Raw genomic sequence first — 17,249 nt, forward strand, 5'->3', positions numbered from 1 at the left:
TGACCTCAACACCATCTAGCACCTTTGGGATGAACTGGAATACCAACCGTAAGCCGGGCCTTATCAATCAATATCAATGCTGGACCTCATTAATGTTCTTCTCTGCATCCAGGTGGAGGTTGTTATAACCAGTTTTGGGCAATTTTTCTGCAGTTCACCACTAAAACTACAAATGATTTTCAGCCATAGGATCAAAAGAATTTTACCATTACTTCTCTCCTGTAGTTGAAGCCACTTTGACCAGCCCTCACTGCTGTGAAAGGAGCTCAGGCAATGCATTCATCAGGCAGCCACCATCACACACTTGACCTCTGTTTAGTTCATGTGCAAAAGCCAAGGGCGGGTGTTGCTCAGCAGGTGTTGCTCAGTGGTCACATGCCTGAGGAACAGTCACCATGGACATACTTAAGTAATAATTGTATACAAAATTGAAACTGACATTCCGGCACTTTCCCATAAATAGTGGGGTATTTTATTTGTTTATATATGACCTGTGAACAACTAGACACTTTTAGCAATAATCTCAGTTGAGTTGCATTTTTTAGCCAGAATGTGACTTTTTATGCCTCCATGCCAGCAACAGCCAGAGTTGGAGGCTTTATGTTTTCTGGTTGTCTGTCCATCCCATTTTTGTGAACATGATATCTCAGTAACACCTTGACAGAACTTCTTAGATTAGATTTTGGTGGTTAAAGGTCAAGGTCATGGTGACCTCACAAAACACAGTAATGGCCTCTTGAATGTGATATCTCAAGACCACCTTGAGGGAATTTGTTAAAATTTGGCTCAAACATTTACTTGGACTCAAGGATGAACTGATTAGAATTTGGTTTGTGATTTGACCATATTTTCCCACAACTTGGCTGGTTGGTGGAGGCATATAACAGTGATTCTAGTTTCTATTATATTTTGTTATAATATTGTATCACATGTACATTGTCAATTTCTTTTCTTTTTTTTAAATATAAACTAGGTCGAACTTCTCTTTCTTTGTAGCTTCAATCAAACTAGATTTCTCTCTGTAGTGCTGCTTTGCTGTAGTTCAACTCCTTCCGGTGTAAAGTCATTGGCAGCTTGAAAAACTTTCAAAGTAGCTTCCCCAGCACTGGTTATAACAACCCATTGATGTAGTGATGTTTAGTAACTGAATACATTTACTCAAGTACTGCACTTGTGTATAATTTTGAGATATGTGTACCTTATTTCCATTTTATGTTTTATACTTTTATTCCACTATATTACGGGATGAATATTGCACTTTTTACCCCACCATTCATCTGACAGCTGTTGTTATTAATTACTTTTCAGATTGGAAATTTACTTAAAACACAATTGTGGCCGGACTACTACTTGAAAATTGGGGTACCACTTTCTATTGAAGGAAAGTGGATAGAACAAATGAATCCATCTTATCACCAGTTTAAGCTCTCAATTCTTCAATTTCTGTCTCTGCTTTGAAAGAATACACAAGACCATGGTGTGAAATGATGATTTATTTACGGCTATTAACAACTGAATGGTAATCACTTCTGATGAAGGTCTAGAGGGACCAAAATGTTCATGACGATTAATAAATTGTGATGCTGGGAAAAAGCAGTGTGCAGGGTCTCTTTTCTTTCAGGACAATGTTCTCCAACCGATCTGCACCAGATTATTGGATGTGTGAATATTTTCGTTGAGATTAACAACTGAATAAAAGAGGCCTTAATAGTGAACACACAACAAAGAGTTCAGAATCAGACAAACTGATTAATAAAGCGAATGTGATGTGAATAACAAAATGAACTTTTCACTTAGTTTGGTTATAGTAAATGAAGTGTGTAGTTGTGAGTTATCACAGAACAGCAGGACGTTATGAGTCAATCTACAACTCCAACTTTTACAGAATCGTCTCAGCTGAATCCCTTTCTGTTGGACCCAGAATGGTTCAGTTGATACTGGTCAAACTCACAGCTCCCCACTAAAGCAACACTCCCTTGAAAGCAATGGTTGCCAAGCAACAAGGGTCAGATAAAAGGATGCTCAGCTGATCTGGTGATCTCAGTCCAGGATGAATGTAGCAGATTTTAAAGCTGTGCAGTAATTGGATCTTCTCTGCTACACTCACTTTCTCTAACGAGACTGGTTGAATAATCTTTAGAGTCTTTAGTACAAAGATGACATAACTTCAAAAATACCATTAATGTGAGATTATAAAGTACAAACATATAAAAAATTTAGGCTCATTCAGTTTGGTATTGACTTCCAAACTGAAACTTGCTTCATCTTAAAATCAAATTAGCGTGTAGCTTAACAAAGTGTAAAAAATAATTGCAGGAATACCAGTCTTGATTAAGTAAAATAAGGCTTCTTCTCTGGCGAGTGTTAATTGTGACACTTTAATTGAGAGAGGTATTTGGAAGGTATTTCTACAAAAATCTATTCACCTTATCTCTCAGTGAGAAGTAAAAAGTGGAAAAAAGTCCTCACTACCTGTGGGGTGAGAAGGCCGGTTGGTAAATGCAAGCAGCAACCTCAGGGCTGACAAGGGAATGTCGTCCATAGATTCTTTTTTTTATAGCCTGTCAGCAAATTCTGAGAAAGTGAGTGTGTTGTCACTAAACTAAGTGTTTAGAATACAGTGAATTTTTAGATTATGTCTTCAGGTTGTCAGCAGTTTAAAAAAAAAACAAACAAACCAAAAAACAGAGAAAGAGACCAAAATATGAAAATGCATTTATGTATCAGAGCCATTGTCACCACCACTCAGATTTATCTTGTGACCCTTTGGAGGAAACTGGTCTATTGGTGGGAAACCACTGGACTAAAATATCTAATGTATAAAGTAGCTAAAACTTGCTCCACCTCAAGCAGCTACAGTAAAGAGTAAAATTCTACTTAAACATTGATACATCAGTTTTAACAATCTAATAATATCAGATATAATAATATCTCAGTCACAGGGCGACATTTTATGGCAGAAGAGTACTTTTACTTTTCATACTAGAAAGAAATATAGGTGTTAATCTTTCTGTACTTTAAATTAAGTAGGATTTTGAAAACCAGGACTTTTACTGTCATTGTATATTTTAGTCTGTAGTATTGGTACTCGGCTTTCAATTTTAAATACAATATATGGATACCTGACCATTCTAAGAAGTACTAAGTACTACTAGCTTTAATTTATATCAAGAATGGCTTTGATTTTCCTGTGTGACATGTAATCAATTCTTTATACAGGATTCGTGGTTATGTTTGAATAATGGGTAGTATATTTAGTCTGATGGTGACATATGAAAGTTCTTCAAAAAACACAGTAAATGTTGGCACCATGTGTTTGCTCCTGTCCTGCACTTCATGCCACTGTCTGGTCTGCTGGTTATAAATGGCGCCCCTAGGCAATGGCCTCGATTTCCATACTTTGTGGCCCACTTCGTGACTATTTGTGTCATGGCGAACGCAGATTCTCTTCCACTGGCACAGACTGCTGTAGATCACTTATTTCCCCAATTTAGTAAAATGATTTTTCCCCATTTCCCATCATTTTGTTGGAAAGCTTACAAAATAAGAAATACAAAAAGACGCCAGAATAAATAAATAAAACTTTATTTTCAATAAAGAATTATGTACAATATTCACAATATTGCATTCCATGCTGTTTATAAGCAATAGGGTGAGTCAAACAAAATACCGTTTAAAAGTTTTAATTTGTATTATCAGAAACAAATGTACCATCCTCTACATGAATTGGACATGTAATCATTTTAACCTTTAAACACACCAAGCAGCAACTCCCCCCCACCCCACCCCTCCCCTGAAATACTTCCATTAAAATAAAATCCAAAATATAAGAGGCTAATAACAAATGGCCCAAACTCTTAGTCCCATAGCTCAACAATGCAGCAAGGTGACGCCTCAGGTTGTCTCAAGTACACGTCCACCGATTTTAGTGAATAAAAATTTCACTTGACTTTGGAAAAAATGCACTGGAACCAAGAATTAGCCCAGTCTGAAGGCAGTTTTTCAGGTTTTGGTAAAACCATACATTTAGGACTAGATGTAAAATTAACTTGAGAACTTGTTTAGACTCACATTTTTGAGATATGTCATATCTGAAAAGGCAGAGACGGAGTCATATGCTTCCGTGAGGACCACACATAGACATAACAACTGATACTGAAGTAGTGATTGCAAAAACCAAAAGTGCATCGAGAACAACACTGATGTTGACTGTATATATAGTAAGTGGATATTTTATCCTTCATATATTTATCTTGTCAGTTGTGCTGAAGAAGAGTCATTGCTGAATTCTTATTTTGAATTCTTTTCAGACAGTATGAACAGGTCCAGTTCAATATCCAGAACAAAATATCTGCACACACACACACACACACACACACACACACACACACACACACAGTGACTGGATTTACAACCTTTCATTGTAAAATAAAGCTCAGCTGATGCTGCTGTCCAGGTTTCTGTGTAGCTGGTGGTCAGTATGAGGACCGTCAGATGTAGATGGACACAGTAGGCAATATGAGGAATCCATGTGACCCAACCAGAACATCCGCAGATGCCCTGCGGTCACATCCTCCTGCGCCACGTCACATGACCAGCAGCCAACATACCTGTGTTGGAGCTACAGGGCAAGTATGGAAATGTTCTAATGCAAGCCCATCGGTCTGAGGGATCAGGTGTCCATCTTCTCCTGCTTCTTAAAAAGCTTCATGAGCTGGTAAAATCTGTGAGCAATCTGAGGAGAGGAAAACAGTTAACAGTCAATAGATGTTCCTTCATCTCACTGTCATAAAGTATGATGCATATCACATGACTGCAACAAAGAAAGACCAGAGACTAACTTACCTGCCCTGATGGCTTATTGAGTCTTTCTGACAAGGCAGAGAACGTCTCACGTGAAGCACCTTTTGTCTTCAAGTCGATCAGAATAGCTCGATCTTCATCTCTGCAAGAGGATTAAAAACAATGAGGGGTAATCCTATTCATCACAACATCTTTACATGTAACCACTACATTCCTACAGTGCCTCCTACACAAATATATAAAAACAGTCCCATGTGTTTGAATATTGTAGCCCAGAATAACCAGCGACACTTCAGACAAACTGTTTACATTAGGTATGGTCAGTATTTTATAACAGTCTGTGGAAACAGCCAGAGAATTTGTGAACTATTCCTTATGGACACAAACCAGAATCACAAGTGCCACCAGACAGAGATTATTCCCTGTCAGTTCAGTAGTGTGTTAGCCCGTCCAGCTCACTGGCCATGTCCCAAATGTTGCTGTGTAGCCATTATTCAATGAAAAGAAAAGATGCAGCAGCAAAAACAACAAAAGCACAGACACATTTGGTCTAAGAGGTGCTGTTGCATCTGCACGTGCCGCCATGGCAACCAAACAGCATACAAAATTTATGTAGCTGTTGCCAAGAAAAACAACTTAAAGAAAAAATTAAACACATTTTAATCAGCGGATACAGCTGGGCTAGCTGTTTCCCCCTGCCTCCAGTCTTTATGCTAAGCTCACCACAGCTGAACTGTAACTAGACTCAACACAAAGGTATGAGAATGTTTTGAACCTTTAATCTTACTCTCAAAAAGGAAAGTAAATCAGTGTATTTCACAACATTTTGAACTATTTCTTTAATCTAACCATTACTTATCTTTGGCTTGTTGACGATACACAAATATATTAAAACATAATGAAAGTTTATCAAAGTTTAAAGTTTGACCATTTTGCTAAAACATTGTGAGCACTGAACAAACACAAGATATTGCAAACAATGTAGGGACTTGCTCAGTGTGTATTAGTTCTTTCATTCAGAAATGTCAGTGAGATGGGGGGGTGGGGGTATAGTATATACACAGAACCAGCTACCGACCTTGTCCACGCCATCACCACCTCGCCTTTCTTCCTCACAACATTCTTGGCTGAGAGACTGTTGGGGGAAAGCTGTGCTGGAGAGGATCTGGACTCGTTATTGTCCATCTTGGAGGTGGACTCCGTATCGTCTGTGCTCTCCACCTCCTCCTTCCTGGACCGCTTTGCTTTTAATTTATCCTGATGCTTCTTCCGTTTTCTACCTCTGTCAGAGTCCCTCTGGTCTTTCTCTGGCGTGCTGCTCAAGTCGTCTGCAATGGTGAGACTTCTATCTGACTCCAACACCTCCATTCCTTCTCTCTCCGAGTCTGACGGTGAGGCTTGGCTCCTCTGATTTGCTTCACAGCTTTCAGTAGGATGATGAGGACGATTATCTAACACCGCAGGTTTAGAGGGACTGATCATCTTCTGTGACTCAGACGAAAGAGCTTTGCAGGGACTTGTCTGAGTTTGCGCGCCTTCTTCTTCGTGGCATGTTTGACTTGAGCTCTCATCAGCCGTGACACCTTCTCCTACAATTGCCTGGCTCATCTGCACGAAGAGATGATCAGAGCTTTGAGCACCTCTGTGCAAACTGTTCTCTGAGGGAGTAATTACAGGCCCATTTTTCAGAGACTCTGACAGGTTCTGTGACTCCTCAGGGAGGCAAAAGTTTGAGGTAGTCTGCTGAGTTGATGCATCCTCTTTTTTGTGGCCTGGATCTTTAGGTAGTGTTAAGCTCTCATCTGGGGTGAGACATCTCTCTGATGCTGTGGCAGCCTGACAGATGCCAGAGCTTTCAGCACAGTTGGACAGACTGTTCTCTGATGGTACAGCACATGAATGAGTGCTTCTGTTCTGCGGCTCAACTGACAGCACAGCTTTTGCGTGATTTCCTGGAGTTTCCCCTCCATCTTGCGGATCTTCTTCTGTTAGTGTTTGACTTAGGCTCTCATCAGCAGTGAGCGTGTTATTTGCACTCGCAGCAGTCTGGCGGATCTTCACGATGAAATGATCGTTGGACTTTTCCATCACCAGCGCCTGCATGGGCATGTCCGGCTTGAACGTGAAAGACGTGGCGAGCACCGAGCCCGCGCTGCTGCTGCTGGAGTTACAGCTGGAGTTGTCGGTGTCGAGGGCGAGGTGGATGTCCTGCTCTGTGGCGTCCTCGCCATCCAGCAGAGCATCCTCGCTTATGTGCGCGCTGATGACGCTGTCTGGAGTGGACATGATGTGCATGCTTGACGTGTTTGACGGCTGCAGGAAGCTGAGGTGGCTGTCGGACTTCAGGGGTGACGGGATGGTGAGGGAGACCGCCAGATCTTCAGTTAGTATGGAGTAAGACCTTTGTGCAGTCAGCATCGCTCTGTTCTCCGACGGCAATTCCAACAAGCAGCTTTCATCGAACAAAGCCGGGTTCAGCTGCATCTGATCTTTAGATTGCGGGGACGACATTTTGCGAGGTGAAATGCTGGACCATGTGGCAATGAGTTTGGAGGGGGTGTTAAATCTGGTTGGGGAAAGCAGTTTAGAAGGAGAGCTAAATTTAGGCGGGGTGGTGATGCTGATGAGCCTCTCCCCATCCTTCCTCGGAGTACCGAGGGACCAGGCCGTGGTGTCCCCGGTCATGCCGCTGCTCTCCAATAAGTCGGATCCTTGGAGGAGACATTTGAAGATTTCTCCCATTTGAGAGTCTCTCACCAGGTTGAAGGTCAAACTGGAGGCTTGCTGCTCGGTGAGGAGCTCAAAGTCCGTTTTGTCGAGCAAAGAGCCGCTTTGAGAAACGACCAGAGAGGCCATGTTGTTTTTCTCTGGAGTTGAGGAAATGTGTTTAGGGGGAAGTAAGTCAATTACAGTTTGTGAGTTCAGGCAGTCTGTTGGACGGGGCTCTTTTTCCATGTGCGTGATTCTGATATCTTTGCCTCTGCTTCCGAGCCCCGTTCTATAAGGCACCACAGCACAAGGCTTGACTTGATTCAGGCTGGTGGGAGCAGACTGTGCCTCCTTCTGCTGTAACTGTGGCTGCTTCACAGAGGTCTGTCTGGAGACTTTCTCACTCCCGCTGGGCCTCTTATCCTCAGCCTGAGCTCTCGCTGGTCTGCAAAGGCTCTTCAGCGTCGTGTGAATGTCCTTGAACAAGTAGTCCACCTGGACGTCTACGAAGTCCCACAGCTTCTGCTTCAGATCGACCGCTTGCTGCTCAAAGATGCGTTTCACTATACCGTTATTTGATACTTTGCCAAACACGGATGCGATCAGTTTCTTCAGCCTAGCTTTCAGCTCCTCCGCCTGACTGCATATCTGACCAAAGTGGGCACCGTCCACAAACTCTAAAAAAGATTCCTGGAAATTCTCCATCATGCCATAAAAGCTCTTCCTGGGAAAGGTTTTGTGAAGCTTCATGTACTTTTTTCGGATCTCAGTGCGAACCAGCTTGAATGTCTCCATTATCTCCTCTATGTTGGAAAAGGACGCTTTGGTTGCTGCAGGGCAAACGGTTTTAAAACGACTCTTTGGGCTCCGTGTGGATGAACCTGGTGATTCACTTGCTTCTTTCGAGGCAACACACCTGTCTTCAGATTTCCTCTTGAGCACAGACTTAGGACTCGGTTTATTTCTGACTGGTCGCGCTAATTTTGCCCTCTTGTTTTCAGGAACGGGGGAACCTGCAGCCGCCTCGTCGCTTTCGCTTAAAATTTCCCCTTCCTCCAGCTCGGTGTCAGAGATTCGTGAACGCAGGTCAGATACCTTGTCTGCCATATTTTGTGTGTCTTGGTTTGCAGGAGAACCTGGATATTTGTTCTCTTTGTTTACATCCAGCTTCTTTGAGTTAGAGACATCGACAGCTGTGCTGGTGAAATCTGCACAGGAAAATGAGAGAGAAAAGAGGTTTATATAGACGTTTTCTAGGAATTACATAAAAGCATCTTATAAATATGGTAGTTACAAGATCTCAATCTTGTAAATGATCTGTTTTGTGTATTTGAGATCAGTAACTCATAAATGAGAGACAAAAGGAAACTAACACTTGCTGCCATTTGAGATGATAACTATTATGACAGAAGCTACAAATGTAATTTGCATTTATTAGCTCCTTTGTTTGAAGCACTGGGATACACTGATGTCAGTTACATAAAAAAAGCTGAATTAATAGTTGCATGTCAACACTGCTCAGCTTGCTGTTCTTTAGCTGTTGGGCTTGTTGTCAGAGACACACACAAAAACACTCTGAAAGTGTAGGACTGGTAGACTGAGTGCAAACTAAAATAGATCAAACAGATGCACTGGTTTTAAATGGGAGAATGTTTACTTGTTGTGCAGTGTTTAATGATATCAACTGCTGGCATGGCCACAAGCAGAGTTTTGATGGAACATCTGAGGCTGAGGGGCTATTGTGTGAAAGCTCACTGATAGATAGATAGATAGATAGATAGATAGATAGATAGATAGATAGATAGATAGATAGATAGATAGATAGATAGATAGATAGATAGATAGTGATGATCTATCTATCTATCTATCTGTCCAAATTCAAATAAATTAAAAAAGTATATAATCACAACAGGCTATGTCTTATACTTCAGCAGGAGGGTGTTCCCAATCTCACTTTGATCTACTGCCCTGTGGCTCAGCAGGATGGACCATTGTTGTTCTCTAGACCCTGATCACATCTGGTTTTAAAATGCGACTCCACGTGTGTCTCAAGTTGCCACTTGTGACCAGATGTCACTTCCCTGCTTTATATGCAAATAAAACAGCGTTGTTGTTGTTGTTGTTGTTGTTGTTGTTGTTGTTGTTGTTGTTTTTAGTCAGTCTGACTATGACAGATGGGTGTATCGACAATGTGTTGGGACGTTAATGTCAGGTCTGAACAGGGCCTTTGTTTCATTTAATGCAAGAGAACAAAAAAGCCACACTCTAACCACATGATCATGAGGAGCAGCAGGTAAAGTCAAAACCTTTCAAAACACCTCACTCTGTCATCACACGTCAGCTGGCAGAACCAGATTAATTCAAAAATATATTACATTTCACCTTTCATTCATTCAAAGTGCATTTTTTTTTAAGGTGACTGTTGTAATACAAACAGATATCCTGTAATTGTCAGATTTCAAGGTTTCATACTTCAAATTAATAATTCTTAGAATAGTTTTAATAATTAATAAACAATGCACTTCCATAATTTGTACTGATGGCTGTGGTTTATGATAATATTGAACACTGCCATCTCATGATGAATTTCATTCTCTGAAAACAGCAGACGGTCCTCATACAGAATTCTCTCTTTTTTTTTAAAATCGCAAAATATCAAACATTATTTTCTTATTATTTACTTGGGACAACAAATTTTTATACTTCCTGGTCTATCTAGGTTGGGTTCACCAACATACCAACCGAGAATAAAGTTAAGAGAGCAAATTTTGTGTCTTTATCATTTTTGGACTCATGATGAACAGTTTCGTAAGCACTCTTCTCCCTAACCCCACACACCGAACCCCTTTTTTAAATTTTTTTATTTGAAGACTGGCAGCCTTACACTCCAGCCAACATGGACTTGGACACTGACTTATTGGACTTCATGCAGCCACAAAAGGCTAAAGAACATTTTGAACATTTTATCACAAATGACTCTAATGTGTAAAATTTCTGGAGTTCCCCTTTAAGATGAGTTATGACCTCTACTAGTCATCTTTAAGGAATAGAATTTTAAGTCTGAGATTTGAGTTGATGACAAAGTTCAACCCTCAAAAGGATAATCATCATGAAAATATATACAAGCACCACACAAATATAATCTGCCTGCATAATGCTGTTAACGTTGTGATCAAATGGTAAAAAAAAATCAACCATAGCCACTCCGATCTGAATGAATGAAAAACTTGACTTATCATCAGGCTAACGTTACCTTTCTGAAGGCTCTTGACATGACCAGGCTTGCCGTGAACGTGGAGGTGACTTCTCTTGGCTATCCGTATCGGGCTCCTCAGGGGGCTTATGGCGTCAGGGATCCTCTTCAGATTGTTCAGCGTGCGCATCATGGAGTCCTCGTCAAGAAGTAAGGGCACTGAACTGGAAGGCTCAACGTTATTCTCATGACTCTTGCCAGGACTGAAGCTCTTTTTTGGCGTGAAAGTGAGGTCATTGTACTTTTCCAGCAGTACCGTCTCCTCTGTCGTACTGCTGACTTTGGACACGCCGATACAGCCCGTGGAGGAGCTCGGCTCAGCTGCAATACTACTGCTGTTGTTGGCCTCTTCGTTCGTCCGCGTCAGAACGTAAATAGCCTCCGGTAAACTCAGCCCTTCCTGTGGAAGTGATTCCAGACTTATTGTGCTGGATACAGCATCCGTATCTTTAGGACTACCTTGCTTATTACAAGCGTCTTTCTTGTGAATGGGACTGAATGAAGCAGGAGGATGCAGATCTTTCTGACAGTCCTGTGGTAAAATGGTGGGAGAAATTTGATGACTTTTGGGAACATCGTCAGCAACAGGATTTTTCCTTGAGATTGAAGCAGCTGCAGCTTCTTCAAATGAATCCACAGGGGAGCTTTTCTGCATCACAGTTCTCAGAGGCTCTACCTTTGACTCAAGCACAACAGGGTCGGGAATAGCAGCAGTTTGCTCAGTATCATTTCCTGGGTTTACCTTTTGTAAAGACTTGTGTGTGTGCTGTTTGGAAATGTTTCCTGATGTATCATTGATGCAGTCTGTTGCCTCCAGTGGTACAGATTTATCTACCTGGCTGTCTGAGGCCAGACTGTTAGAAATGTCCCCTTCTGTTGCTTTTAGAGAACTACTCTCTGGTGATTTTGGTGTGATCTGATTCTCTGTTGTATCTAGGGGCTGGCTTTGTGCTGAGGTAGTTTGAACTGCACTTTCTTCAAGCAGTTTGCCAGCTGCAGTTTCACTAAGGCTCTTCTTCTCCTCTCCCTGGACGTCTTTTGCCTCATCACACTGCTTGTGTGTCTTTTCAGCACTTGAATCTTTGGGGATATCTGAAAATTGCTCTGCAACATCTTTTAACCCTGCTTCTAATTCACTGTTTTCTAATTCATCAACGACACACATGTCTTCGACACACAAAGACTGGAGACTCTCATCACCTGGTCTGTTTCCAACTTTATCATCCACTGGTGTGAGGTCGTCCTGGGTGGCATCGAAGGGCAACGTTGGCTTCTTAATCGGTGAAAGGGTTAGATTCAACGTTTCCATGAAACAGAGTTTCCTGTTAGGACTATTTTCCTCCACAGAGCTTTTCACAGTGATATGTGGTTCTTTAGATGATCTTTTTAAGGCCTCACGTGTTTTCTCCTGTCTTTCCTTACTGCGGACATCCACTTTGCCTGGGTTGGATTCTTTTGATCTCTGTTTTTCGCGTTCTCTGCTCGTGCTCCTTTTATGCTTTCTGCTGGTTTCATCTTCCCGTCGCCTCTCTTCCTTCCTTTGATGATCCTTTGAAAGTCGATCTCCTTCCCTCTCTTTGGAAGAATCGGTATGGCGCTCAGCATGTTGATTTGAAGAGGACCTTTTCCGGTCCTTTGAGTCTGAACTTCTGCTGTTATGTCTTTCACCTGTCCCGATTCGTCTATGCTCCCGGCTGTAGCCCTCTTTAGAACTGCGAGAGATACTTTGTTCAGAATCTGATGGAGCCAGTTTAGCTTGTTTCTTTTCTCTGCTTCTCCCTTTTGTGTCATCAGAGGAAGTTGCGCTGTTTGAAATCTCAGGTGGAGGGCTTTTAGTCCGGTCTGATCTGTGATGCCCCTCAGCATCTAGGTAGGTCCTGCTTTTACCTGATCTGGAGTCATGCTTTCGTCCTGTGTCTTTCTCTGCTTTACGAGACCTGTTTTTCTCAGGGACATGACAGTCCTTATTGGGATATGAACCACTTCTAGGTCGCCTATCTGTTGACTCAGATCGTTTGTGATATTTTTCCTCTTTGTGCTTACACTTGTGTTTGTCTGAATCGCTCTGCTGGGTTGACGAACTGCTGCTGAGTTTGCTGACAGAGTGGTCAGTCTGTTTGTCAGGTACTTCACAATCTGCTCTTGAAGAGCTTTTTGAATGACTATGAGAAGATGCTTTAGAGGCTGTTGTCTCATTGCAGGGTCCAGCGGGGTGATTGGTTGAACTGGTACTTTCTGTCCTTGAAGACTGAATCTGCCTGGGAGGTAAAGTTGGTAGACGTGGAGGAGGGGGCGGAGGAATGGATGGGAGAGGAGGAGGCGGTGGAGGACTGGAGGGTGGTGGAGGAGGTGGCCTGCTGCTGGAGCTGCCCGTGGAGGTCCAACCGGAGGAAGATTGGTCCCGCAGATTATTAATGTGAGACTGATGATGATGATGGCGACTTGACCTGTGGAAAAAAAAATTTTAAGGAGTGGTAAGTTTTCCTAAAATTAACAAGCTACTTGGCCTAATTGACCTTCCAACATGATCTTTTACGGCTCCTTCTTGGAAATGTTATATTAAGTCATTACAGAGTAGTTCATAATTACATTAACCTACAGCCAAACATGTTGCTGTCAAACAGTTATTACGTTAAAAACGTACCGTTGGTTCAACCTCTGAATCTCAGCATCTTTTCGCGTCACTTCCTGTCTGGCTGTGCGTAAAAGTGCAGAGATGTTCTTCTTGAGACGGCAGTTCTCAGTGTTCAAGCCTGTGTTCTAGAGAGAGAGAGAGAGAGAGAGAGAGAGAGAGAAAGGTGTTGGTGAATTTTTAGAGGGGGTGGATTTTGACAACCATCTTTGCTGGAATGCCCATGTGTACTCCAGGGTCACCTCATGGGTGCTTAACACCTTACAAATGAGTGACAGTGAAAACATGTTTTTGTCTTGGAAAAGAAAATACACCAACCTAAATAGATGAATAAGAATACATTAAAGTTTTAGAAGTGAATGTGAAAATGCCAATATGCCTGTCTTTGGACACATATCAGCATTAGTTTAAAAATTGTCTGTACGAACAGGTTCCCCTTTCCCACTGTTCAAAACCCCCACTGAGAAGCGATCTTTTAATGGCAATGGGAAAGGGTACAATTGGCATTCACACCCGGGTCAAATGATGTGTGGGTATTTATTGGCTCTGGCTCCGATTGGCATTGATGTAAACACATCATCTGGGTGAACACGCTAATTTTCGCCCCCTTTCCTGCTGTAATGTCTTTCAGAGCTCACATACACTGTAGACAGACCTGTCACCTCTCCAGCATGGTGCCGTTACACCAGAAACACCACGGCTACACTGTGCTCAAGGACAAAAGAGTGAGCTGCAGCTACAAAATAAGTTTTAAAAACACACAATCACAGATCAAAGGGTCTCACACGAAGGTTCCGACACTTTTACAGGAGCACCAACTTGGAGCTGAGACAGATCCATTTAACTGGTTTGTACGGTGGCTAGCAGCCTCATATGTTTGGAACTGTGAAGCTTTTTTACATAACAGATAGTGCACAACTACTTAAATGGCGTATCAGTTCATTATATAATAATCTATTCTCATTTTTTTACTCTTCTGTATGACACCTAATAATATCTTTATAGATATAATAATGCACCTAATAATATACCTTTTCAACAACAAAAAAATTAGGAAAATGAAACAAACCTGCATCTCCATCTGCTCCAGTCTCCTGCGCAGCTCTTTAATTTGGTTTTGAGCTGCTTGGAATCTGGACTTCAACTGCAAATGTACAAACAGAAAAGCCTGTGAGATGTTTGGTCAGCTGACAGCAGCATGTGTTTCAACAGAGTGTGGTGTTCACAACAATGCCTGTAAAACTTTATACTCCTTTCATACACAGGCCCTTGTCTACTAACTAATTAATTAATGAGATGAAATGTATTGATGTGGAACTTTTCACCTCTGATAAACAATTTCCTGAGGAAAACTCTGAACATGTATAATAGGGTTACTGACTTAATCCTGTGGCAACTAACAACTTACAATTACCTGTTTACAGCACAGATATCACAGCTATGCATTGTCCAACCTACTACAACTAACCCAGGTTGGGAAAATGCTAGACAGCAAAGCAAAAAGCAAGAGTGTTGATCTCAGGCCTCTCCTTCAGTATGACAGGCATATTATGACAGAATAAAGGAAGCATGAAGCGCACGGCAGCTCACCTCAGTGTACGATGTCTCTCTGCTCTGCTGCTCCTCTGTCACGATTTCTTCATATAGATCCATTGACTCTTTCAGCTGAGAAGCACTTGGAGGTGACTTCTCTGTAATGAATCAAAATAGGACAAGAAATAAGATGAATCAACAGTCTGTCTCAATGACGGACAAAGGAATTTGTAATTGTAATCTGTCTATCTGTGCTAATATCATATTGTACAAGAAACATCACATAAAGAACTTTTACCTGCATTACTGCTAAAACCAACATCCAGGCCATCGTAGATATCCACAGAATCTTCATGGACATCTGGTACCAACACTGTGGATGTTATGCATGAGTTACAATATAACAGCTATCATCAGTTATAGACAGTCATAAGCAACCCTTCTTCCAGATGTGTCTTAACACAAAATTATGGCTGTGTCCAAAATCACTCCCATATTAATTGCTACATGCTATGGATGCAACATTTTTGTTGCATTATAATTTCTTTAAGGTGCCATATAGTGCATTTTTTCCCATTGGAATTGAAACACTTAAATAAAATTCCGTGCATGCAAGTAACTGTGGTGCATTGTGTAGCACAGAGGGCGTTATTTTAGATACAGGTAAAAAGATGAGCAATCATTTTGCACCTCAGAACTAGAGTGTAACCACTCCTCCCAAGGACACTGGTAAACATATCTACACTGTATATTATAGGGTATAACAGCCTTATTACAAGCCAGAATTCCTCATTATACACAAATACTACAGTGTAAATCTAAACGTAACAGCCCATGCGCATATAATAGATGAATACTTACGACCAGAAGCATCATTGGTGTCAGTGTCCTCCATTGTTGCAAATATCTCTGCGGCTCAGTTTCTTGAGGAGTATCTGATAACAGTGCAAAGCGAAAATCATTAGGTTTTCCCAATCCACAAACATCAGCAAGAACAAACTTTATACAAGCTCATCAAAAACACAGACAATTAGACTTGGGCAATATGACTGTGACTATATTTTTAAATTCATTTCACATCAATGTAATGAAGTGTCTTGATTTGTCAGCTATTTAATTTATTTGATTGATTGTTTTTTCACTAAACAGCTTCTCAGTTCATTTTCCAAGAAAAATTAGTGTGATGTATTGTGTCATGACAGAGGATTTATCCATATGGCCCATCATCATTGCACTTGGGTAGATACTGTTGTGGTGATTTTATCTGTAGTGGACAAACTGAGGCTAACGGTGCTGTTAGCATATTAAACATCGTGGTCTAGCTAGACCCTTTTGTTCACTACTGTTCAAACAAAGACAGCACTGAACAAAGCCTTTCAGCAGTAGGGTAATTCAGACAGAGGCAATACACTGCACACTTTCATCTTCATGTTAGTTTTGTTCTGGCTGAAAATATATTGCTTCATTTTGAACTTTCTGCCCATGGCTTTAATCTGGTATTTGACACCCAGGTTCAAGCAAACATTAGCATTACTATAGCTGCTACACTCCTGTCCTTAACTGTTCAACCTCACACGACTTAAAAGTTCTCCTGAAATTTACACATGAATCAGGTGTTAAAAAAGAAAGAGTGGAGACCAACCCAACAAAATCTCCGTTTAACAATTAATATAATCCTGAAGGACGTTTTCACACAAATCTCTAACACAGGTATTCAGGCATATTTTATTGAAAAGTGCATTCAGGACTATTTTTGGGAATATCGTAATGTATTTATTTTTGCATTATCATATGTTTTATTGTTGTTTATCATCAGGCTTGGGTCAGTTACCGTTAAACCACCGTTGGCTGCATAACTTACACTGGAGAAAAGTGCTCAGTCTGTAAATTAGGAGCCTATACACCAGCTCGATATTTATATAAATAAACTATTTTGCAATAAGCTAACTATGAATTGGTCCACTTACTTGTTTGTGTGTACTGATATGTGTCCTCTTGTTGTTTACAACCGTAATGTCGCGCCAAGACTTTATTGCACAGGAAGTAACGACATTTTCCCGCGGTCTGTCACTGCCGTGGGTGTATTCTCGCAGCTCTTCGGTTTCTCAAAAATATCCTTCAAACAGGAGCCAGACCCTAAAGGAGGTGAATTATAGCGCGACTCCCGGTCGTCCCTTGCGGTTCACATTCTTCCGCGACCCCCGGACTTTCATAAAAACCAGCATTAAACAGGAGCAGATGTGGCGGCGCACTCGGACGAAAGTTGTTTCTCTAGCGGAGAGAATTGCACTGTACCGGGCGTCGCTGTCCCGCTACGTC

General features: G+C 41.4%; 1 protein-coding gene across 1 annotated transcript; it reads right to left on the bottom strand.

The window, feature by feature from the left end:
- Positions 1-3,586: 3,586 nt before the first annotated feature.
- Positions 3,587-17,212, bottom strand: casp8ap2 (caspase 8 associated protein 2). The gene is made up of 10 exons (XM_071478494.1): positions 16,898-17,212; positions 15,792-15,865; positions 15,229-15,303; positions 14,988-15,088; positions 14,467-14,541; positions 13,410-13,525; positions 10,766-13,212; positions 5,882-8,720; positions 4,846-4,945; positions 3,587-4,735 (listed from the first exon to the last, which is right to left on the bottom strand). Exons 2-10 carry the CDS (start codon positions 15,823-15,825, stop codon positions 4,673-4,675), a joined length of 5,850 nt encoding a protein of 1,949 aa, XP_071334595.1. The 5' UTR covers positions 15,826-15,865; positions 16,898-17,212; the 3' UTR covers positions 3,587-4,672.
- Between the last annotated feature and the right edge of the window lie 37 nt (positions 17,213-17,249).

Source organism: Trachinotus anak, unplaced genomic scaffold (assembly GCF_046630095.1).
Source record: "Trachinotus anak isolate AG129_WGS33_773 ecotype Australia unplaced genomic scaffold, CSIRO_AGI_Tana_v1 ptg000005l, whole genome shotgun sequence".
NCBI lineage: Eukaryota > Metazoa > Chordata > Actinopteri > Carangiformes > Carangidae > Trachinotus > Trachinotus anak.

What these genes read in the sequence shown, in the direction of transcription:
- casp8ap2 (XM_071478494.1), bottom strand. Translation starts at nt 15,825, where the DNA reads ATGGAGGACACTGACACCAATGATGCTTCTGGTC. An exon ending in TGTCAAGAGCCTTCAGAAAG is followed by an intron (nt 8,721 to 10,765) that starts GTAACGTTAGCC and finishes TTTCCTGTGCAG; the next exon opens with ATTTCACCAGCACAGCTGTC. An exon ending in TCAATAAGCCATCAGGGCAG is followed by an intron (nt 4,736 to 4,845) that starts GTAAGTTAGTCT and finishes TCCTCTCCTCAG; the next exon opens with ATTGCTCACAGATTTTACCA.